At 37.6% G+C, this 26,186-nt stretch overlaps 1 protein-coding gene across 2 annotated transcripts in view; it reads right to left on the bottom strand.

Annotated features, from left to right (window-relative positions):
• The window catches only part of Ppp2r5e (protein phosphatase 2 regulatory subunit B'epsilon), a 165,655-nt gene that overhangs the window by 62,547 nt on the left and 76,922 nt on the right, over nt 1-26,186 (bottom strand). For both annotated transcript variants that reach the window (XM_026385139.2, XM_026385140.2), the window contains exon 3: nt 13,850-14,046. In XM_026385139.2, the coding sequence (XP_026240924.1) occupies nt 13,850-14,046 (197 nt within the window). The remainder of the gene's footprint in view (nt 1-13,849; nt 14,047-26,186) is intronic.

Here is a 26,186-nt window from a genome sequence, read left to right as displayed (position 1 = left end):
ATAGGAGGAGAGTTTCTTTACATTTTCTTTTCCATTTCATCTTCCTGACAAGGTGATGACAAGAGACCTCAACTATCCATCATCTTGGGTTAAAATGCCAGTCTTGGACTGGGGTTGTGACTCAGTGGTAGAGCGCTCGCCTAGCATGTGCAAGGCCTTGGATTTGATCCTCAGCAGCACATAAAAATAAATGAAATAAAGGCATAGTGTCCAACTACAACTAAAAAATATTTTTTTAAAAAAAATGCCAGTCTTATCCTCCTTAAAGGAGCAAAAGTTTTCTTATAGGAGCTAACAAATGAAAAGTAAGAATATTATTTGTATTCCATGTCTACTCAAAACCTCTTATAACTTTCTGCTCACTATTGACAAGATTATGTCTAACTTTCTCTATTTGGCTTGCCCAACTCTCTCTAACCTAGATCCATCCCTGCCTCTCCACCTCATTACTCCCAAATTCCAACTAAAAATCCTCTATCCCGGTAGACTTCTATTTCAAGATTAAACATTGCTCAGACATCTTTTCTTCTGATGAAATGATGACCATAATGTTACATTAACTTTCTAGAGTCTGTTATTCCCCATACAAAACTATCACAGGAAAATGACGTTTCACACAGAAACAATTATATTGCACTCTCTAAACTGGAAATGTAGCAGTGGATCCAAAAGTGAAGACTGTTGATATTAAATCTTAGAATCCAAAAATAAGAGATGTAAACACTGCAACAGTCATAGTGCTTACTGTGTAAATACAGCACAGGGGCCTCATGTTAGTCACACACTGGTGCCTCCCATACTCACTAGCATTACGATTCTAGGGTTTTACTGCACTTTACAATCTGTGTACTATGGATCCTAAATCCCAGAAAATTACTAAATCTGGTGAAAAAAGTGATTTATAAAGTGCACAAGGTGATAAAACAATAACAACACAGGGCTTTTATGAGAACACAAATTCTGAATGGCAGTTTTGAACACTTCACAGTTCAAAATTCAGCTAATACTCCACAAGAAACTAAAGGTCTTGAATTTTGACTTTAAAAAAGCATACACAAAACACATGAAGCTCCTAATGTTTAATTCTGGCTACTGGGTATGTGTTCTTATTTGAAATCACTAAAAATAAACAGGAAATACTGTCAAAACTATCACTACTGTCTCTTACTCAGGGGTTGGTATGACTGTCTCTGAAACTTCTCATTAGTAAAACAAAAAGCCCTGAACTGATTGGTGAGTAATTAAAATGCACCTGACCTATATGTGACTACAGAGTCTGTCTATATATTAACAGCCTCCTTACTCAAAATTTACTGCTCATAATAAATTGGGGAAGACATACCACTCCAAGGGAGGACAGTTGACGTGTGTTAGTTTCATCTTAGAGAGCAGGTTAATTCCTCAGAAATTAAAATTCCTCTGAAGGAAACTAAGAGAGGGCTCTCAGGGATAGGGACTGCCCACAGTCCCTGTTAGCTTACATTTTAAATGTGCTTTTAAACATCACTGCTTTTTGAGTATTCTGTGTCTCAAATAACTACTACTCATACCCTTCCCAGTAAGGATACAACAGTTTCCCCACTTTGTTATTAAGAGCAGCACAAAAAGAGGTGGGAGGGAAGGGGAGGGAGAAAGGGAAATGCACAGAAGATGGAAGGAGACCCTCAACGTTATACAGAATACATGTATGACAATGTGGGGGGTGGGAAGAAAGTGTGTCACATTAGATTGGGTAGAGAGAAGTGATGGGAGGGGAGGGGAGGGGAGGAGAAGGGGTGGGGAGAGCAGCACAAATACAAAACTCAATTTTCCAGCTCCATGTTGTAGAAATTTAACAAATTTTTCAAGCTTTTCTAAGAGAAAAAGACAAAAGTCCCTCAAAAGGAAGAAGCCTGCATTATCCCAGATGGTGTTTTACCCTATTCTCCTAAAGGATTTAACTTCTGCAGGAAGGGCAATTCCACAGCATTCCAAGGCTGCCCATTAAGTGCCTCAATCTACTTGTTAACTATTTATCCAAAGGGTCCAGAAACAACATATTCTCCAGTACAGCTTGTTTACCCATTTTATTTAAAAAACAAAACAAAACAAAACATGGCTGTCCAACTTCTCAGGTAATTATAGCCAGTCTTGTTTTCACTTAGAAATATCCTTTGCTGTACCTGTCATCCGTTGCTCTAATAACTATATTCTTCCTTGCCAGAACTCATCCCATTCTTTTCTCTACTGCCTCCCTCTATTTAACAATGTAATTATGTTTTTATTCTCAAAGTGCCTTATCTTCTTTCCACTTTGCAGAAGCAACTTTCACCTAATAAGTCAGTAGATAATGGATACATATTTCTTTTCTTTTTCTTTTTTTTTTTTTTCTTCTTCATTTACAGATCAAGTTTGGCTTTAAATATTGTTCAGCTGTCAACTACCTCCTGGAAATGACCCACTCTTTTCTTTTCTTGCTTGGTGGTTTTATTTATTTGTTTATTGGTGCTGGGGATTGAAACCAGGGCCCTGTGCATTTTTTATTTTGAAACAGAATCTCATTAAATTGCAGAGGCTGGCTACAAACTTTTGATCCTCCTGACTCAATTTCCCCAGTAGCTAGAATTACAGGTGTATACCACAGTCTAATCTTAATTCTAATCAAGAATTCCACATTCACAAGGCTGGGAATATAGCTCATTTTGTAGAGTGTTTGCTTCACATGCATAAAGCCCTGGGTTCAATCCCCAGCACCACCAAAATAAAAAGGTATTGTGTCCATCTACAGTTCAAATATACATATATATATATAAACAAAAAGAAAAGAATTCTACATTGAGGACACTAGGTTTCTTCAACTTTCCCCAACTAATAATACATCACTATGATGCAACTAGTTTTCTCCTTAGACAATTAATCAACAAATCCCTTTCCCATTTCTATCTCTCAGCAGAGAGGCAATCAATCTGTACAAATGAACCAAGCACTAGAATTATCTAAGACCCTTTGTACACCACAGGCAATATTTGTTAACCACTTTATCATTCATTTTCTTGGTAAGATTTTTCCAGAAGCATTGCTTAAGCCCCTAAACCACATGTTCACTTCAAAGTTAAATTAAAAGGTAGGAAAAAAAGAAACACCAAAACATAAATGCAATACTATAACTTACCCTGCAAATTCTTCTGCCAGTTCATGGGGGAGCGCTGGAGACAGAAGGCGAGTATTCTCATTACACTTAGATGATATTATTGGATATATTAGTACTAGACAAGTCACAGCTGTCAAACAATTTTAAGTATATTGAAAACTTTGAATAACCTTTAAATCGGTTAAGCCAGAAGAACTACAGCTTGTAAATGAAGAAAATAGTTGCTTCCTGAATAAAAACCCTCTCTTCAGCACATTTAAATTAAAACTAAACACTTTTAAAACACTGTCAAATTCCTTAAGAGAGAATTCTTACAGGAGAGAAATGGTAAATTACTAATGTAGTAGAAACATAAAAATTTTTATTTTGGTAAACTAAGGGCAGTCTACATACATAAACACATGGGCCCATGCAGATTTATAGGGAGTTCTCTTCCACAAAAAAAAAAAAAAAAAAAAAATTTAAATTTTAAAATTTGAAAACCTGAAATGAAATTTCCCAAAGGGTAAGTTTAAAATAAAAGCCAAGAAGTCATCTCAAAGATGACCAAAAAAAAAAAAAAAAAACAAAACTTACAGGCCAGTAAAACTTCACTATAAATCTATCTAAATATATATATAAATATATAAATCTATCTAAAGGAAAACGTAGGTTTATCAGAGGTATCAAAGGTGGTACCACGAATAATGATAACTGTGCTAAGCATTTTTCATATTTTAATTTTCACAACAATCTTCTCAAGATCACACAACTAAGTGACTAGGTTGGGTCCAGGTCTATTTGTATCTCTTATCCAGGCAGGAGAATAAAAAGGAAAAGCAGGTTGTACATATATCAAGTGCTTCTAAGGATTAGAGATGGAATAATGATGTGCAAGTCATCATTCAAATCACTTAACTCCCCTTGCTCCAAATCCAGGCTGATCAATCAACTTAAGAATTCCTTGTCTGTCCCAACAGCATGCCTGCAGGGTGAGAAGGCATAGTTCAAATATAATCTTTGGGTGTCTATGGGGGATTGGTTCTAGGACCCCTCCATGGACCCAAAATCTGCAGATGCTCAAATCCCTTATATAAAATGGTATAGTGTTTGCATATAACCTACAAACATCCTTCCATATACTTTAAATCATATCTGGATTACTTATAATACCTAATATAATGCAAATGCCATGTGAATACTTGTTACATTATTTAGGTAAAGACAAGGGGGAAAGTCTGTACATGTTCTATCTGCAGTTGTTGGTGGAAGGGGATGCAGAACCAACAAATTTAGATAGTCGACTATATATGCTAACAGCTGTCTACTGAGAAGTGGCTTTTCTCACTCTAACTTCATACAGTGGCCTTTTGAATTTTCTTCTGACTCTTGTAAGTTCAACCAAGTCAACCACAAGTAAGACTGCACATCACCCAGCTAACAGAGCTACATGCAGAGCACATCTAGGCAGAAAAGCCTCTTCTTTGGAACTTCTAATGATGGGACAGGGAGGCAAGTGGCATGAGGAAGCATGTGAACTTAGGGAACAGAATCATCTCAAGAACTGTAGTTTAGGTGGAACAGAGTGGTGTTTTGAACAGCAAAGCCCTCCTCCTGGGCTCCTCCTTAACCCAAATCAATATGTATTTTCCCATACTAGGAAGAGACTGGTAGGGTAGGTGGAAAAGTTGAGAGGCAGTGTTATCAATTTAAGAATAACAAAGAGGCAATGTAAAGTTATTGTATAGGGTGGTGAGATGGTGAGAGGAAAGGGAGTAAAGGGGAATCTGTTTCTTAAGCCAAAATTAACATTTAACTCCAGAGCCTAGTATTTAAACTGGCCTTGTCAGAAGCGGAAAGAGATACAGGGAAAGACTTTTCATCTATTTAGAACAGCTCAAGGGAAAAGAAAAAACAAAACAGTACAAAGGCAAGAGTCCAATCTTTAGGGCTTTAGTCCTGTTTGTGTGTGCATGCGCATGCACACACATGCATGAACATATGTGCACACTGGAGGATCAAACTCAAGGCCCAGCACATGTTAGGCAAGTGCTCTACCACTGAGCTACAACCTCAGCTCAGTCCTCATTTTTACTAAGAAGAATGATTACAGGGACACATTATGGCTGAGTAGCTAAGGTATGGTATCTAGAGCCACACTTTCTGGATTCAAAGCTCATTTACCCAGGTGAGTGGCATGGCTTTGGACAAGTTTTTTAACTTCTCTACTTCCTTTCCCTATCTATAAGTAGTATCTATAATACTACTTATCTCAGGGTTGTTGTGAAGATCGAATTAATTCATGCACTATAGTTGCCAGATTATTATGCTGCTAACAAAAAGTACATAAGAGCTGGCAATCCTCTTTTATTACTACACATCTTTGTAAACAGTTTCTAAGAATTGAATAGAACTAAAACTCTAATCTGTGTAATATAACAGTTTACCAGAACCGACATAAGATAAAACAGAAAATCTGAACAGTCAAATATGTGTTTAAGAAATTGAATTCACTACCAAAAACCTTCCCACAGAGAAAACCCCAGGCCCAGATGGTTTCACTGGTGAAGTCATTCGGAAAATTCATTTTCATCTTTAGTTGTTGACATAAATGGAAGAACCATACTCCTTTCTAATCTTTTTCAAACTAAGCAACATCTAGCATAGATGTTTACTACATACATGGCAAAATCAAACAATTTTGGAGTCAGATATACCTCTGAAAGTTGAATCAGAAGCAAGTGATTTTTCTCCCACAAAAATACTAACAGAATTTACAAAAGATTTCAGTCAATATCAGAGGGTTCACTGAACACATGAAACCAATCTATGGACACCCTAAGATGCTAAGTAAATATTGTTAAATGAGCATTAACTAGAGTAGCACAGAGGGAAAGTTTAAGACAGTAATTTAGGAAAGAACAAAGTATCTACCAGTTTCTCTACCCTCTGACAAATTACAAATGCTAACAATCAGCTCCCAATCCCAAGCAGTGAATTCTTCCTATCTCCTTTTAAAAATGTCTTTGGGTACCTTTCATTATTAAATCCTAACCTTTTTCCTATGCACTAAGGAAATCTAAAATTTCTAATCTAATTCTGAGGTCCTATCTCTTTAGATTTATCCTATCCTCAAAATTTCCCAATAACTTCAGTTACTAAATGCCCTTCTCAGCTATCACTCAATTCTCCTCCATTACTTTTAGCCTGTAATTTCTTTTTCTTTTTTTTTTTTTTTTTGGTAGTTGTAGATGGATAGCATACTTTCATTTGTTTATTTTACGTGCTGCTAACCCAGTGCCTCATACATGCTAGGTTGGGCCTATAGCCCCAACCCTCGCCTGTAATTTCTTTGAATCCAAAAAATTACCTCCAAGGCAAATTCTAGCCAGGATATATATTATTTTTCTAATCAGATGCAGGAAGAGAAAAAATGAAAAGTTCCTATTTTTCCCCGGTAGTTATCATTCCCGAGGCTACATTTAGATAGTTGTGATCTTATGGAAAGAAATCCTCTGTCCTTTAGCCAATAGCATATGTAGTGGAGTTAACAAATCACTCTAAGAATATGTGTAGGCAGACTTTGAGATCTTTAATTGTGACTACATAACCTCCCACAACACCATATTATTCTATTAAAAGGCTAATGAGAACTATGATTTCAGTTAAATCAAAGAATTTATAAAAGATAAGGCACTTAGATAACCAAGTTACAGAATATAATTTCAGAGTGGGGAAAAAACAAAACTAATAATGGCCAAGAAACAATATAAAGGACTCATGGAAACAGCTCAATAGAACAGGAAAAAAAAAACAACCCTTCACCATATTTTATTGAAACTACAATAACTTTGGAAAAAATCACATGTTCTACAATTTGAGTTGTATACAGATTTTACTAGACTGGGAGTAAGGCAGACTTTGAAATGAAGACAAGCCCATAACATAAAAAACAAGATAGGGGGCTGGGGTTGTGGCTCAGTGGTAGAGCGCTCATCTAGCACGTACAAGGCACTGGGTTCAATCCTCAGCACCACATAAAAATAAATAAAGATATTGTGTCCACTTAAAACTAAAAAATAAATATTTTTTTAAAAAATATGTAAACAATAATAGCAATGACCATGTGATAAGGCTGAATACTTTCTGTAAAAGGGAAATGATAGGATTTTACTCTAATGAAGATAGTATGACTATTGTGGGAGCAATCTATCTATCATCACCATATAAACTTCCTCATGTCATCCACTCTCAATCTCCTATACCACTGCAATGAAACATAGTGATTCTATGGTAACATCTGGAGTTCAATCATTGGTCTTTCACTCCCCTGCCCTACTCCATGCTGACAATTATCACTCTCCATTTCCATCTCTCTGCATCTAGGTCTCTCAGGGGAACCTCAATATCAACATATCAAAAATCAACTCCTTGGCTTCTACCTAAAACCTGCTTTCCATAGTGCTAAACCTTTCTTACACAAAAGCAAGCATTTACCACTTAAAGACATTCTTAGCCCAAGTGTTATCCCTCCTCTCCTTTTCTTCCTCACTGATGCTAGTTTGTATTCCACATCTTCTGTAATACTCCTCCTCCCCTAAATGATTCCTCTATGTTTTCCATTTTCAGCCCCTTCCAATCTATCTGCCCATGGCCATTATAATGCAAATCTGACTATATCAGTCCCCTGGTTCAAGTTTTTCAGTGGTTTTCCACTGTCTCTGAGATTCTTTCAGAATTTTATGTGGAAATCTTCAGCTGACACCATTCACTTCCTCCTGCTCCCCAACACACATATACACACACACACACACACACACACACACACACACAATCCCTTTCTCTCCCTCTTACTGCTGTAACAACACAGCACTCCTAGTGTTTCCCTGTATCCACCAAGTGGTTTGGGAATTCCTTTGTATCATAATTTTTTTCATTTCAACACTTGGAAAACACATACAATCTTAATATCCTACTAAGGCTTCACTCATTCTATAAAGTCTCCTTGACCACCTTATATAGTAATAATCAACCACCCCACTCTCTCTACTCCTTCCTTGCCTTGCATATACTTCTGAGTGTACATATGAAAAAATCTAATTAGGTATAAGAGTGTTCTCCCCTTCATATTGTGAGCTCTTTGGCAGAGCAAGGCCATCTTTTTTTTTTTTAAGTTGATGGACCTTTATTTTATCCATTTATTTATATGTGGTGCTGAGAATTGAAGCCAGTGCCTCACATGTGCCAGGCAAGCACTCTACCACTGAGCCACAACCCCAGCCCCAAGGCCATCTTTCTTAAATCATTAAAATGCAAAAGAATGGCAGTAAGCCATTTAATAAATACTACCTGAAAGTAACAAAACAATGTCTTCACCAATAAGAACTCATCTCACATTTGAAGTATCCCCAATAGAAATATTTTTGAAAAAGATGTGCAAATATAAGAACATAAAATACACAGATTTCAGATTTGAGTAAATAAAAATTTATACAAGATTACTTGGAGAACCAAAAATTCTAAGAAATCTTTCAAATGAATACTGACAACAGAACCAAAAAAAGTATAAAGTGATTTAAAACACACACACCTCAAGGTTCTTATTTTCCCATTAGATATTACCCCATGAGAAATACATGAAACATACCACTTACCTAAGCATATACTTCAAACAATAATTTGTAAACTTAAAGGCAGAATCCATCATAAATTAAGACTTAGACTAAATGTTTATCAATAGAGTTGGCAGTTTTCAGAGTTGGAAGGATCTAAGACATCATCATCAATTCCTTCCAATAGAGAAAATGAGACTAAAAGAAGAAATTACTTAGCTAAGGTCTCACTGCTAGATAAATGGAAGGTAAAAAATGAGGACAGTGGCTTCCACATTCATTTTCTGTGGCTCTTTCCACTATCCCCACACTATTTTTCTGTGGGTAAGTTATGTACTATTTTGTTATGTTTTGTTTACTCACAAAAGAGTTGGGTTTTTTCCTAGCAGTCTATAGGTGTTATCCAGGCTTCATTAAAACATTAGAAATGACTTCCCCAACTCACAGATTGGTTTCACCTGTCACTTCATTTCCCATCAACAGGAATACCAGCTCTCAAAGTACGGGTTCCCATCAAGTTAGATGAGCTTTTGATGTTGATGCTAACACCATACCATGTCATTATAAGTCAGTATCCATTATGGCCTATGAAACTCAGCCATCACTTCATTGATACTGCATTTAAAATACTAACATTTTCTTCACTAATCCTAGTTAAGTAGTTTTATTCTATAGTACCAAGAATGAGGAAGAGATGGGAACAGTAATTTTTAATAAGTCAGATCATCCTGGAATTAGGGAATCTGAGAACCACTAAGGCAATGGAAAATGACACATGTATCTGAAAGAGCATTTTAAGTCCACAGAAACCAATGATTGTAAAATCAAATATCTAATAACAAAATTATTAAAATAGAAAAGTATTATTGAATTCTTGTCATGTTAGGCACTGTTCTAAAAGCTTTACATACAAAATCCCCCAAAAGGCAGGTAAGACATAGATGAGGAAAGTGAACAGCACTGGAATTTCTATACATATGCAAGGGATTGCAAAATATAAGTAGGGCACACCAATGAAGACTTAGTTTCCAGTCTTCCTATTAAGCTTTAAGTAAACTGTTAAACTGTATGTGTATCTGAGTTAGCAAGACCCTTGATATGCAAACAAAGCACAGGCATGTTATTTAGGTAGCATATTTATGAAGTGGGTGGGAGAGACTATGACCATCCTTCCCCCAAACCTATGGACTCCTAGCACTACACAAAAACTGAGGGCCCAAAAGATAAAATCCCTCACTCACAGTGATGAAGCAAGTACAAGACAGGCAGAGCTGGCCCTTCAGCCCAGGTCAGTGTGGTTCCTAAGTCCTTTCTCTTTCTACTGTCTCCAAATACCTCCTTTTGTATAAATGCCCCCAGATAGTCTAAGTACCATATAAAAATTATTAACTAATAATTTTGTAGGTCATCTGCTATGAAAAATGAATGTATTTCTGAGAACCTTAAGCTAACAAACAGAAAGCTAATTTTCTAATGCCTTAGAACAGCATGCATACTACAATTTCAAGACCTCCTAAGGCAGAATTCGAGTACATTTCAAAACACACACAAAAGACAGGAGTCTTTTGGGGTGGGGAGAAGGGAATGAAGGAGATGAGAAAATAGTCTCTCTTAGGATATTAAAGCTGGTTTAAGGCCAAGCTGGTTAATAAAACTGAAATAATTTTTAGGATTATGCAAAATACTGGGTTTAAAAACTGAATATAATCCAGTGATATCCAATATCTTACTCATAATTTGAGAGACTGAAATGCTTACTTTTTAAGAGGGAATTTATTCAACAAATTTCAATTAGGCCTGGGCTAGTAGGCATTATGGAAGCCACAAAGGTATGCAAGACACAGCTCTTCCCAAGGAGTACTTGCAGTCTAATTAGAAAAACTAGATAAATGTGTGAAAGGATAAAACAAACAAATTCCAGAAGGGTGGGTTGCCAAGAAGCAGAGAACTTCAACGAAGAAGCAAACACTAGGCTTTTGAAACAGTGGCAGCACTGTAAACAAGCCCTTGAAGGGAAAATGAGAATTGGAGGCAGGGGCTGAAGGATATATGATGGGCCCAAAATAGGCTATTAAAAAACAAATCAACACCAAATGCTGGAGAGGATGTGGAGCAACAGGAACTCTCTCACTCATTGCTGGTTGGGAATGCAAACTGGAACAACCACTCTGAAAGACAGTTTGGCAGTTTCTTAGAAAACCAAACATAATTGCTGCCATAAAATCCAGCAATTGCACTCCTTGTTATTTACTCAAAAAGGAGTTGAAAAACGTATGGCTATACAGAAGCCTGCATGCATGTGGATATTCATAGAAGTTTTATTCATAACTGCCCAAACGTATAAGCAACCAAGTTGTCCTTCATAGGTGAATACATAAACTGTTGTACACCCCACAATGAAATAGTATTCAACACTAAAAAGCATGAGCTATCAAGCAATGAAAAGAAATGAAGGAAACTTAATGCATATTACTAAGTAAAGGAAGCCAATTTAAAAAGAGTATATACTGTATGATTCCAACTATGTAACACTCTGAAAAAGGCAAAACTATGAAGATAGTAAAAAAAGATCAGTGGTTGCCAAGGAGTTGGGGGTGGGGATGGTAATGAAAAGGCAGAACACAGTGGATTTTCAGGGCAGAGAAAACACTCTGTATGATAATATAATGGTAGATACATGTCATTACGTTATTGGTCCAAACACAAAGAATAGATAATACCAAGTATGAACCCTAATTAAACCATGGACTCTGGGTGATTATGGTGTGCCAGTGCAAGTTATATCAATTATAACAAATGTACCACTATAGGGACTGGGATTGTAGCTCAACGGTAGAGTCCTTGCCTAGCACATGCAAGGCACTGGGTTGAATCCTCAGCAACACATTAAACAAATAATAAAATAAAGGTGTTGTGTCCAACTACAACTAAAAAAATATTTAAAAAAAAAAAATGTACCCCTATGGTGGGGGAAGCTATCCCTGTGCGGGGCAGGGATATATGGGAAATCCCTGGACATTCCTCTATGTAATCATAAAACTGCTCTAAAAAAATAAAATCTTTAAAAATGAATAAACAAATATACAGATATTTTCATACAAGGGCAAACTCATGTGTTTATGAGCTTCTTCATAGGTGAATATACCACTGGTTAAAGTGGTATATTCATAATATGGTACATTCATAAAATGAAATATAGTGTAGTTGGTTAAAAAAAACATGGCAGCATGGGCTGGGGATGTGGCTCAAGCGGTAGCGCGCTCGCCTGGCATGCATGCGGCCCAGGTTCGATCCTCAGCACCACATACAAACAAAGATGTTGTGTCCGCCGAGAACTAAAAAATAAATATTAAAAAATTCTCTCTCTCCCCACCCCACTCTCTCTTTAAAAAAAAAAAATGACAGCTTTAGATGTATGATATATATTATATATTGCTAAGAGAAAAAAGCAAGGTGCAGGAAAGGTGTGTGTTATACCATCACTTGTGTGCTTACAAAGTTTGACAATACTTATACAAATATGCTTGTATATGCTTATATATTCATAAATTATCAATGGGAAGATTTAGGAAAAAGTTATAAACAGTATATACATCTGTTGACTGAGGATACTGCTACATAAAACAAAGGGACTGTGCTCTACAGAAGGCAAGAGACTATAGGAAAATCCTGAATATTAGGATAAGAGATTTAAAAAGCCTGAATGCATACTCAAGAGCAGGATTCTCAACAATGGAACTACTGACATTTGGGACCAGATAATTCTTAATTGTGTGTGGCTGCTAGCCACTAGATACTGAACACATCCTCCTACTTGCTGTCCCTGGTAAAATGTCTCAACGTTGCCAAATGTCCCCTGTGAAGTAAAACTTCTCCAGGTTGAAAAGTACTGCTCAAGAGCTACAATGATAGTAATTTACAAAACACTGCAGCTCTATATCCTTGCAAATTAACAACTCCAACATACATTCATATATAGATCTGAGAGGCATATTTGGCAGTTCTGAAATGACCTTCATACATCAGTTTCTCAAGCTGAGATAATTCAAGCCCCTTCCCAGATGTGAATTTTCATTTCTAACTATATCTACTCCATCACAAATGTCTCTTTTTTGCTCCTATTGAATCCTAAATAATGAAGCTAGATAGATGTTCAGTAGTATATGAGAACATGCCAATTCCCCTAATGGGCTTCCCAGTGATGCACTGACCTGTTACCTCCACAAGTCAATACACCAGCCTTACCCTCCATTCCACCGACCACCAAATAGCACGTTTCTAGATCCAAGATCTTCTGAGATGTCAAGGAAGGCAATCTTCCAAAAGAAATCTAACAATCATATTTTGGCTCAACTTTTGAAAAACTAATATAACTATTGACACAATAGAATATAATTACTCACATTATACTAAGGTTTCTTCCTATAATTACTAATAAACATACAAAGTATAACACAATGTCCTAAAATCTTGAAAGGAAACACCCCTGATTTCAAGGAGACTATAAAGAGAATGATTAGTTCTAAAGCCAAGAGAGGGTTGTACTAGAGTCTACAATCACAATTTTTTTTAAATATTTATTTTTCAGTTTTTGGTGGACACAATATCTTTATTTTATTTGTATGTGGTGCTGAGGATCAAACCCAGCGCCTGGCGCATGCTAGGCAAGAGCTTTACCTCTTGAGCCACATCCCCAGCCCTACAATCACAATTTTTATTAAGAGTAAAGCCATTTCAAATATACCACAATGAATGGGGATGAGAAAAAAAGAAAGACATCCAACAGGCTTGAATATTTTTCAAACACAGATCTAAAACTTGGGTTGACTCTCCTGTGTCTTTTCTTTTTGAAAGGCCAGAAATCCAATAATACCCTGGCAATCTTGGCTTCATATTTTGAAGTCACTGATTCCTTCAATGCTGTTGTAGTTGAAAAGTTCTGGATTTCATCCTCATGAAATCATGCTCTTCAGATTCTAGTATTGTGCCGACTACTTTTGCTTAGCTCTCAGAACGTTGGTTCTCATTTGTGGAGGTAACCTCCAGTGACCTCACTCTGTAATAAATACATTTGTGAGTCGCTATGGAAGATGCTTAAAAGTGTCAGCGGCGAAAAAAAGAAACTCACCATTCTAACTACTTCAGGGTAAGTCTGCTCTGTCAAACAGCCTCTGCTTATTGTAATGTAGTCCACCAGTTCATTAAGAGTGGAGCGCTTGTATTCTTTCATTTTAAGATCAGATAGCGTGTCCATGAAGTCAAAAATGACACAGCACTGCTGAAGTTTCTTTAGGAACAGTTCAGGCTGCTCTGAGGTTGGAACGTCTAAGAAAAAAAAAGGAAATGGTGTAAGTCTGTCATCAATTTCTAAGTAACAGGAATTCTCTGCGAAATTCACTTCAAAAGCAAGCTCAAAAGAATAAGAATTCACATGACAATAGTGTTCTTTTTAACAGTTACACTTGGGGGGAGGGGATAACATATACACTATTTCAGAGATCTTGACTCTGAAAACTATAATGCACCAACACAATTGACTCTGGTTGCTATTCTGCAACCAAAGATTGACTAAAATCCCAAGAGCCATTAGAAGTTTGAAGCAAATTTTAACAACAACAAAAAAAAATAACCCTGATGTCAATATCCGTAAATCCAAAAACACTGAAAAATGACAAATTCTTCCTCATAAGGTAAAGCCAGAAGTTTTCACTGTTGGTTTAAATTAGTTTTACTAAAAAAGTTCAAAGCAGAAATGTCAGTCTATCCATTTTAATTTCATGCTGACACCCTTGATATTTAAAGCAATTACTGTGTGTGTTCTTATTTTGTTTTGTTTTTGCTTGATTTTTATGAAGTTTCTTTGTCAAAGACACTTGAAAACAAAAACAAAAAAACAAAAAAATGAAAAAAAAAATAACAACTCTCTAAAAAAGAGCACACTAAACGGTATGGTGGCACATACCTGTAATCCCAGTGGCTGAGGCAAAAGGATCACAAGTTCAAAACCAATCTCAGGAACTTAGCAAGGCCCTAAGCAACTTAGTGATACAAATTTTAAAAAATTTAAATCTCAAAAATAAAAAGGGATGGAGATGTGGCACAGTGGTAAAGTGCCCCTGGGTTCAATTCTAGGTACAAAAACAAATAAGTAAAAATAAAAACAAAAAAGAGCACACCAGTAGTAGGAAAATAAGAGCAAATTCCCTTCATCTACACTCTCTTTTGATCCACCTTTTTCCCTTACATTGGGAAAAAACTACTAACGTCTTTATTAATATGTTCTCAGAATAGACATCTGTTCTTTTTTAAAACAAACAGCAGGTCAGACATTTGGCTTGGTTTAAAAAAAAATGTAAGAAATTTTAGGTTAATTAAAATTCTCCAGCTAGAAAGGAATCTGACCTACAATTGGATTTGAAATACACAATTGAGCTACAGACAACCAAATCCACTCCTATCTTTTCTACTATTTTATTTCCCCAAACTGGAGCATCACTGGAGAGGCAATGAAATTATGACCCACATAGGCTCTGCTGCCTTTATCCAAGGCAATTAACTCATTAATCCTCAGAATATCTTTGAGGTAAGCAGGTAGCATGGTTATTCTTCATTTTTCAATAAGAAAAGCAGGCACAGTCATTGAGATGAACACAATGAATGAACTATGAAGCTGGGCACAATGCCCAGGTCTCTAGCCATATACCCAGGTTCCCTTTGTACTACTTCAGAAGGATTTTAACAGTGTTTGGCCAGTCACTAACAACCATCCTCAGTTGTCAATCTTCCAGTAAATGCTATACAGTGGCTTCACAGCGTAGGCCATCTGCTCTCTGAAGGAGAATGCTACATCATCTAGAACCCACCTTACAACCAAGAGCCCCAATAGAGCGGAATGGAAACCAGCCTAGGCCTGTTTTACACATGATCCACATGACTAGCTCCATTAACTCCCATCCCCTACCCATATCCCACAACCCAAGTGACAGAGAACTAACCAAGCCACCCTGGACCTCAAAGACAATTCCCCCCACACACTGACTGCTAAGGTTAAACCTAGCTGAAAGGAAAACAGATCTTTTCCAAAGGATATTAGGAAACAAGGAGTAATAAATGCATTTGAAGGTATCACCACTACTCTCAGCATAAACAAGCTGTAAATTTAGTAATTGTTAAACAGTGAGTTTCACTCTACCCGCAACCCCCCAAAGGTTCCCAGTGGCTTAATATACTTATAATCAAATACTTTGGATTTAAGGCATAATATATACTTATTCTGTGCTTCTAAAATGAATCATTTTTAAAATCTAGCTTGGGACCATAAGAACCAAACATAGTCAGATCAAGCTTTCTCTTTAAGTGCTACCTGATCAGGTGTTTAAAATAAATAAATAAATAAGCAAAAACTAAATACAGCTGCTTATGAATATGAGTGTATATAGTCTTAACCAGTATCTAATTACATGCACAGGACCACCATGGTCCAGACTCCAGATCCTGAAACTGAATGGAGTTTTGATGCTGTAAAGGGAATAAGAAAAAGCTTATTAAATGGGGTATTAGTTAAAGGTTAAAATCTTCAGGGAAAATTGCAATTTTTGATATCATAACTTTCATAATATCTAAAAATCAGATTGCTCACATGGAGAGCTCCTTAAACACAGCACATAAGAATTACAAAATATCTATAAATGATAGCCTTTCTGAGAGTAAATCAACATTTAAGCAGTAACAACAATTAATGTTTGTGGTTACTGCAATAACAATCAAGAAATTCATTTATTTAGCAACTCAAAAAATTCAAGCAGTTAACATTTAAATCCTTTTTAATGTCAGGCAATTGGAGTTTATCCTTTATTTATGCAAACTGGCATGTCATAAACAAATGAGAACCAGGCTAACCACTTGCCAGATGGAATAATGATAATAAGCGTACATTTACTGAACAGAGTTAGTATACTTACTATGTACTATTCTAAACACTTACACATATTACATTTTGATTAATATCTACAACAACCCTACACAGTAGGTACTATTTCAAGTTTAACAGATGAATAAACCAAGATAGAGATTGCTTCAGTAATCTGCCCATAGTCATACAGCTAATAAGCATTGGAGACAGGAGTCAAACACAGGCAATCTGGCTCCAGGCCTGGACTCATCATCACCATGTACCATTCAAACACAATCAAAGGCCAGAGTGATATCATATTCCAGAAAATGAAGGGGATGGGGCATGTGGGCAATCTCCCCTCCAGACCATTCTCCAGAGGTTAACATGCAGAGCCAAAGTTATGCTTTATCATCCTTTATCACAGACTAAATTCTTCTAAAATGAACTCCATTAAATTGAAGAACTTGAGCAGTCAAGAACAACCGCTGGGGTGGTGTGGGCCAGAGGTGGGGTGGTCCCTTAAATAGGCAATTCCTTTAATAGTAACAATTTAAAAAGGAAAAGAAGGAAACTATTTCATTCAAGGGAAGGATGAACTAACTATCAAAACACTCCAAAAGCCAAGTGGGTGGAGTTTACCCATAGTTCCAGCTAGTAGGAAGGACAAAGTGAGTAAGTAGGTAAAGCAGGTGGGTGGCTTAAGTGTAGGAGTTCACGCTAGCCTGGACAACATAGCAAGACTATCTCTTTAAGAACAAAACAAAAAACATAATTGCTCCAAGCAAGTACCAGTAATAGTTGGCCCTTGGATTGTCATCCCTCCTCCCCCTAGCTCTGTTGCTCCCAATCCCCCTCCTCTCACCTACCTAGCCCCTGTGGGCTCTGAAGGTAGAATTAAAAGGTAGAATAGGCCAGGGGTCAGAGAAGGTACACTCTGAGCTGTCCCAAGAGTTTCAATAAAATTAAAGAAGTTTAGTATTATGGAACCGGTCCCAGAAGTAGATATAAATATTCTTTCTAAAGAAACATTTATTAAAAGGATCAGTTACTGAGCCATAAAGAAAATCTCATAAATGACAGAAAGCAGATTCCAATCACAATGCTTTAAATAAATAACACTAGCTACCCACCTCCCAAATCCAAGTCACCTGAAAATCTATAAACACTTCTGAAGTAACTTAAAAGAAAATTAAAGGTAATGGAAGGAGAGCCTCATTGTTATACAAAATTACATATAAGAGGAAGTGAGGGGAAAAGGGAAAAAAACAAGGGGGAGAAATGAATTACAGTAGATGGGGTAGAGAGAGAAGATGGGAGGGGAGGGTGCCGCAGTCTGACTGGGCACAATTCAGGAGCCACTTGTCAAAAGAAACAAACTTTATTTTTAAAACTACAAACGCCAAACAAAACAGCTCCTCAGGAAAAACCCTCAGAGCCCAACTGCCACCACCGGCTTCCACAAGCCTCTCCCACACACCAACCACCACCTCCCACCCTCCTGCTCTTGAGGCCGATTGGCTAGGTCGCGTGGGCGGAGCCAAAGAAGTCCCCCAATGAGCAGTTCCGTAGTCTGAAGGGCAGGGAAACAGCCCAATGAACATCACCACAGAGGAGCCAATCAGCTAGATGTTGCTGGGGCCGCTGTGAGCCAATCATCAGCTGGCAGTCTGAAGGGCAGGGAAACAGCCCAATGAACATCACCACAGAGGAGCCAATCAGCTAGATGTTGCTGGGGCCGCTGTGAGCCAATCATCAGCTGGCAGTCTGAAGGGCAGGGAAACAGCCCAATGAACATCACCACAGAGGATTTTTTTCTGGGGCCCCTTTGGCTGTGGCTCTCAACATCTCCCCCTCTCTGTTTAAACAACAAGCATGTGGCTTAGGGACCGTGCCTGCCTTAGGTTGTCCAATACTACATATGGTCCTTACCCGTCTTCGGATGAGCTGACCTCAGGGCGTCAGCCTCCTGTCTTAGGTTGGAACCATTGTAATTGGATCTTACCCGTCATTGACTACCGGTCCAGTATACAGCCACACCTGTGGAGAGGTACCAGCGGGGGGGTGAGGTTCTTTGCCTCACCTCTGTTGGCCCCCAAATAGCTGAACGATCATGACAAGCAGAAGAGAGGAAGATATACCAAGCCAATTGACAGCTCCTGTTGGAAAAATTGTACCACCGATGACATCATCAGCAAAAATACTCCAACACTACCACAAGTCACTGCACCAACAGATAGTTCACAATGCATACAAGTGAGTTCACAATGCATACATGTGACACATAGTTTAGGCAAGTTCTGTAAGCGGTTCAGTGATGGCTATTGCAGAGATTGTAGATTAGTTTTATCTTTGTCTTCACCGGCACAGGGATGAAGATAGGAATTCTGGCAATAATGGCTAAAGAAAAAATTATATAACATTCTAGAAGGTACTAAAAGAAAACAATTTTCTTAACAATTTACATTATTTTGAAAAGAATTATTAAATATAATGAAAAGAATAGGTGAAAGTAAACAAACAGATCTGTTAACCTTCTTAACAGTTATTTACCCAATTTAAATTAAACCATTTAAATCACGTGAATAAAAAAAAAATTTTGGATCCATTTTTTTTTTTATGAGCGCTCAATCATATATGATATATGGACATATGTACATTCAAACATATAACACAAAACACAAGTGTGCACACATAATATAATACATACAACACATAACATAATAGTAAAGGCCTTATAACTTTTTACAGGTGAAATCTCCATTGCAATGTTTAAAAACTCTATAGTAAAAAAAAAATATATAGAACTGATCAGCAAAACATTAACCTAGGTCTGTATGAGCTCAAAAAACAAAATAGAACTTCATGATATGGGAAAGGGCAATAATAAAATAGATATTGAAAAAAGCATCCTGGTTCTGTCGCAGATGTAAGGATAGCCAAATTGGAGTTTTGGATATCAGCTGTTATGGATTTGAGCCAAATCATCTTCTTTTTGGTCTGTAGAAATTGCTTTAGTTAATCTCTCTGGAATCCAAATCGGCTGCTGTTCTCCCTGTGGAAACACAAAAACAGGCCCCCGACTCCAGACAATCACTGGGTCAGGACTTTAGTTAATCTCTCCGGAATCCAAATCGGCTGCTGTTCTTCCTGTGGAAACACACAAACAGACCCCCGACTCCAGACAATTACTGGGTCAGGACCTTTCCATTGTCCTGTTAGAATATCTTTCCAAAGTACCTTGGGCTTATGTACATTTTTTGGACACATATGCCTTTCTGCAGCACTAAGTCCTGATGAATCTAAATTTAAAAAGTTTAGAGTAAAAAGGGTTATTTTAAGTTTATCTTTGGGGAATATATACCCCTTCCCAATTCCGTCTTTTTGCTTTAATAAGTACATTTTAATAGTTTGATGAGCTCTTTCAACTATGCCTTGTCCCTGTGGATTGTATGGGATTCCTGTTATATGAGTAATGCCAAATGATGAACAAAATTGTTTAAAAGAAGTAGACGTATAACCAGGGGCATTATCTGTTTTTAACTGTTTTGGAATGCCCACAGTAGCAAAATTTTGTAAGCAATGAGCTATAACATCTTTAGTTTTTTCTCCGGCATGAAGGGAGCCCATCAAAAATCCAGAAGAAGTATCAACTGTAACATGCAAATATTTTAATTTTCCAAATTCTGGCAAGTGTGTGACGTCCATCTGCCAAATATGGTTAGGTATCAATCCTCTAGGATTGACTCCAAGATTAACTTGTGGTAAAAAGGTCACACAATTTTGACATTGTTTTATTATTTGTCTAGCTTGTTCCTTAGTTATTTTAAAATGCTTTTGTAAAGTATTAGCATTGACATGGAACCTTTTATGAAAATTTATAGCTTCTTCTAGTATAGAGAAAATATGTACGTCATGTGTAGTTTTATCTGCTAAATCATTGCCCAAACTAAGGGCTCCAGGCAATCCTGTATGTGCCCTGATATGTCCTATAAAGAATGGATCTTTTCTGTCCCAGATTAAACTTTGTATAGTGGAAAATAAAGAGAAAACAGTAGAAGAAGGGGAAATCCTACCAGCATCTTCAAGGGATACTATAGCATTAACTATATACTGACTATCAGAAAATAAATTAAATACAGAATCTTTAAACATCACAAAAGTTTGTAATACTGCATTAAGCTCTACCTTTTGAGCGGATTGTTTGGGTACTAAAAATGTAAAAGTTCGATCAGGGGTAACTATTGCTGCTGTACCATTATTTGATCCATCAGTGAATATATTTGGAGCATTCATGATAGGTGTTTTTCTTGTCATTTTTGGAAAAATTACAGGATGCAATGACCAAAAAGACAATAAAGGATTAGATGGTAAGTGGTTATCAAATGAAACATTAGATTTGCACATGATTATTGCCCAAGTATTTAACTCATTAGCTAATTCATCAATTTGATTCATAGTATATGGAGTAATAATTTTATTAGGAGAAATTCCAAACACTGCCTTTGCTGTTTTTATTCCTTTGAGTATTAATTGTCCTACAGCCTCAGGATATCTAGTAAGAATAGTGTTAGGAGAATAAGATAAATGTATCCATAATAATGGACCTTCTTGCCAAAATACTCCTGTAGGAATATTTTTTGTTGATAGTACAATAAATAATAAAGGCAAACTTATATCAATTCTATCCAAATGCATATTTTCCATATATGTTTCAATGATTTTTAATGCCTTTCTTGCTTCAGGCGTTAACATTCGGGGTGAATTTGGATCTGATGGACCTTTTAGGATATCAAATAAAGGTCCCAATTCTCCTGTTGGAATACCTAGATAAGGCCTTATCCAATTTATGTCTCCTAATAACTTTTGAAAGTCATTAAGTGATTTGAGTTGATCTACTCGTATTTGAATTTTTGGTGGACGGACCATGGTTGAGGATAATAGAACTCCCAAATAATTAATTGGAAAATTTAATTGTACTTTATCTATTGCTATCTCTAGATTATAATTTTTTAATAAGTTTGTAAGTGTGGCATAACATTCTAGCAATGTGTTTTTAGCTTTGTGTGCTAATAATATGTCATCCATATAGTGAAATATTTGTAGCTCAGGATTTTGATTTCTAAGTGGCTGGATTACTTTGTTAACATAAATTTGACACATAGTTGGGCTGTTAGCCATCCCTTGAGGGAGTACTTTCCATTCATATCTCTGATCAGGACCTTCATGATTTAGTGCAGGGATAGTAAATGCAAAACATGGACTATCCTCAGGATGAATTGGAATTGAAAAAAAACAATCTTTAATATCTATAACTAAAACATACCAAGTTTTTGGCAAAGCAGACAACTGAGGAATCCCCGATTGAGCAGGTCCCATAATGACCATTTCATTATTAATGGCTCTTAAATCTTGCAATAATCTCCATTTACCAGATTTCTTTTTGATGACAAAAATGGGAGTATTATGGGGAGATACAGAAGGTTGTATATGTCCTTCCACTAATTGTTGTTTGACCAGATCATGGGCTACTTGTATCTTTTCTTTAGTCAAGGGCCACTGAGGGACCCATACTGGTCTTTCTGATTTCCAGGTAATTTTTATTGTCTCAGTGGCCCTTTGTGAAAATCCAACCCATGTCTGTCTGTTCCTTGATTTATTTGTATTGGTGCTGCTATACCTTGTTCTTGTTTTTCTAATCTTTTTCCTTTCCTAAAACCTTGTCTAGCCATAATAGTGGGTGCATTTTGATTAATATTATTTGTTAATGTCAAACCTAATTGATCTAAGACATCTCGTCCCCATAAATTTACAGGAAGATGATCCAATACATATGGCTGTATAGTTCCTCCACATCCTTCAGGATCCTTCCAATCTAATACCATTGCACTTCTATGGGGATTAGTCGCCACTCCTAGGCCTCGAAGCGTTTGAGTGGCTTGTTGTAATGGCCAATGTTTTGGCCATTCTTGACGAGAGATAATGCTAAGGTCTGCACCTGTATCCAGTAGCCCATTAAATTCATGTCCTTGAATATTTAGTTTTAGCATGGGGCGAGAATCTAAATTTAAAGAAAGCATAGCCCAATCTACACCTGTGGAGCCTAATCCCTTGGAACCTCTTTCTACAGCATGACTGGAAAATTTATCATGTAGGCTTGGTATTATTAGTAATTGTGCTATTCTATCTCCTGGTGAAATTACTGATATACCCTTTGGAGAACTGGCTATAATTTTTATTTCACCTTCATAATCGGGATCAATTACCCCAGGACTTATCAAAAGTCCTTTTAGAGTAGAAGAGCTGCGTCCCAATAATAAGCCTACTGTTCCTTTGGGAAGAGGTCCTTTCACCCCTGTGGGAATGATTTGAACTCCCATCTCTGGAGTTAGTACTGCTCTGGCAGAGGCGCAGATGTCCAACCCTGCGCTCCCTCTGGTTTGTCTGATGAGGGATCTGATGCCCTGGGCACTACCCTGATGGGGTTGCTGGGGTTGCTGGGTTCCTCCAGAGCTCCGTATATTTGTGGTTTGGGGCCCCGGAGCATTGGGGCCCCCTGTCCGTTTTTTGGCAACGGAACCCGATGCCTTTGTCCACGATATTGTGGATAAAAACCTTGTCCTTGTTCGTTTTTTGATAATGGAGTACCCTCTATGGTGGTTTGAGAACGGCATTCATTAGCCCAATGTCTCCCTCTACGGCATCGTGGGCAAATACCCGGTATTCTATTCCTTTGATACCTAGTATTGTTAAACCCTCCTCCTATGGGGCAATTCCTTTTAAAATGTCCTGCTTGTTGACAATTGTAGCATGTTCTTAGCCCGGCATCTAAAGCCTGTTTTACTGCAGCTGCCACAATTTGCCCTTGTTCATTAATGTCTCTGGCATCTAAAGCCTGTTTTACTGCAGCTGCCACAATTTGCCCTTGTTCATTAATGTCTCTGGCATCTAAAGCCTGTTTTACTGCAGCTGCCATGACTTGCTCTTGTTCATTAATGTCTCTACACAATTTAATACCAATTTGATAACGCCAAGGTCGCGGGTTCGTTCCCCGTACGGGCCACCAAATGCCGCAGTCTGACTGGGCACAATTCAGGAGCCACTTGTCAAAAGAAACAAACTTTATTTTTAAAACTACAAACGCCAAACAAAACAGCTCCTCAGGAAAAACCCTCAGAGCCCAACTGCCACCACCGGCTTCCACAAGCCTCTCCCACACACCAACCACCACCTCCCACCCTCCTGCTCTTGAGGCCGATTGGCTAGGTCGCGTGGGCGGAGCCAAAGAAGTCCCCCAATGAGCAGTTCCGTAGTCTGAAGGGCAGGGAAACAGCCCAATGAACATCACCACAGAGGAGCCAATCAGCTAGATGTTGCTGGGGCCGCTGTGAGCCAATCATCAGCTGGCAGTCTGAAGGGCAGGGAAACAGCCCAATGAACATCACCACAGAGGAGCCAATCAGCTAGATGTTGCTGGGGCCGCTGTGAGCCAATCATCAGCTGGCAGTCTGAAGGGCAGGGAAACAGCCCAATGAACATCACCACAGAGGATTTTTTTCTGGGGCCCCTTTGGCTGTGGCTCTCAACAGGAGGGGAGGGGAGGAGGGATAGTAGAGAATAGGAAAGGCAACAGAATACATCAGACACTAGTATGGCAATATGTAAAACAGTGGATGTGTAACTGATGTGATTCTGCAATCTGTATATGGGGTAAAAATGGGAGTTCATAACCCACTTGAATCAAATATATGAAATATGATATGTCAAGAATTATGTAATGTTTTGAACAACCAATAATAAAAAATAAAAAATAAAAAAATAAGAATGAAAAAAAGAACTATGTAATGTTTTGAACAACCAATAATAAAAATTTTTTAAAAAAGAGGAAAAAAAACTTATACATGGAAAATTAAAGGTCATCATAGACTCCCCAAGCAAACCAGGCAGTGGATACTTCTTTCTTTCAATGGAACTGGCCTACAAAAGCCAGCCTGCCCCTGAGTAGAAGAATTCCTCAGAATCATATCATAAACAACGAAGAATCAATAAGTGGTTATGTAATACCACAAAGGTCATTAGCACAATAACTATCCATCCAACGTTAGTATGTGTTTAAAGGGGAGAATAATTGATCCAGTCATCACAGATGGTAAGAACATATCAGGTCAGACTTCACTAATCTGGAAGAACAAGTAGACAGATTTCCAGAATATGCTTCCCATCCAAGAAAAGAGTGGAGGGACAAACTAAGTTGTATTTCTCACTGTATTGTGTTTTGTTGTGGTGGTGGTTTTGTTGTTTTGGTTTGGTTTGGTATTTTGGTGGTGGTGGTACGGGGATTGAACTCAGAGGTACTCAGCCACTGAGACACATCCCCAGCCCTGTTTTGTATTTTATTTAGAGACAAGGTCTCATTGAGTTGCTAGGACCTCACTCAGTTGCTGAGGCTGGCTTTGAACTCAGGATCCTCCTGTCTCAGCCTCCTGAGCCACTGAGATTACAGGCGTGTACCACCATGCCCAGCCATTGTCTTACTCTCCTTTTTAGCATTAATCATGTTTTCCATATACATTTTAGATCATCACCTCCCAGCATCCTAACAATTGTCAACAACAGAGAAAATGACTACTACCCCTTCAAGTGTTCGTACACAAATAACTTCAAAATTTACAAGTGTGATAAGCAATGAAAAAATGAACACAGAATTCAAGAGCAAAGAAGAGTACAAATTCAGATTCAGTGGCAAAGATTCTCCTTGTATATAAAGAACAGACTGCAAGATCCATATGTTTTTAACCACAGTCCCTCTCCCTGGCCCACAGATCATAACAAGTATGAGAAAGAGAACTCCCTTTTCCCTCATTATGACTTAAAAGGTTGGTTGTTATTTACCATTTGCAAAAGTTTATTATTCCCTAGTCATTAACTCCCATTATTCTATCCTATCTAATGTTTAGGACACAAGATCATGGATCCAAGGTCAGCTCACTTTCTCTTGAGGCTTGGCTCAATCAGAACTTTGAAAAGCATTGGCAATTTGAGAAACAAATAAGCAGCAAAAGAAAAAATAAATAAAATACAAGTTTGGTGTCTTTTAGTTTTAGTGCTATTAGACTTCAATCAACTTAAGTTACTGAAAAATAAGAATTTAAGTTCACACTTGCAAATATGCCAATAAATAAAGAAGGTACACATCACTGTATTTATTAGCCATAGTATGATAACAACAAAGCCAATTTTTTTTTATTATTTATTTATTATTATGTGGTACTGAGGATCAAAACCAGGGTCCCACATGTGCTAGGCAAGAGCTCTACTACTGAGCCACAACCCCAGCTCCGCCAATTTTTTTTAATTAATTTTTTTAAAATATGTGGGCTAAGCTGGGCACAGTGGCACATACCTGTAATCCCAGCGGCTTGGGAGGCTGAGACAGGAGCATCACGAGTTCAATGCCAGCCTCAGCAATGGCAAGGCACTAAGCAACTCAGTAAAACCCTGTCTCTAAATACAATACAAACTAGGGCTGGGGATATGGTTCAGTGGTAGAGTACCCCTAAGTTCAACCCCTGGC

This window comes from Urocitellus parryii, chromosome 6 (genome assembly GCF_045843805.1).
Source record: "Urocitellus parryii isolate mUroPar1 chromosome 6, mUroPar1.hap1, whole genome shotgun sequence".
NCBI classification, from domain to species: Eukaryota; Metazoa; Chordata; class Mammalia; order Rodentia; family Sciuridae; genus Urocitellus; species Urocitellus parryii.
The sequence above is the reverse complement of the archived record's forward strand: the minus strand, read 5'-3'. Positions and strand labels throughout refer to the sequence as shown.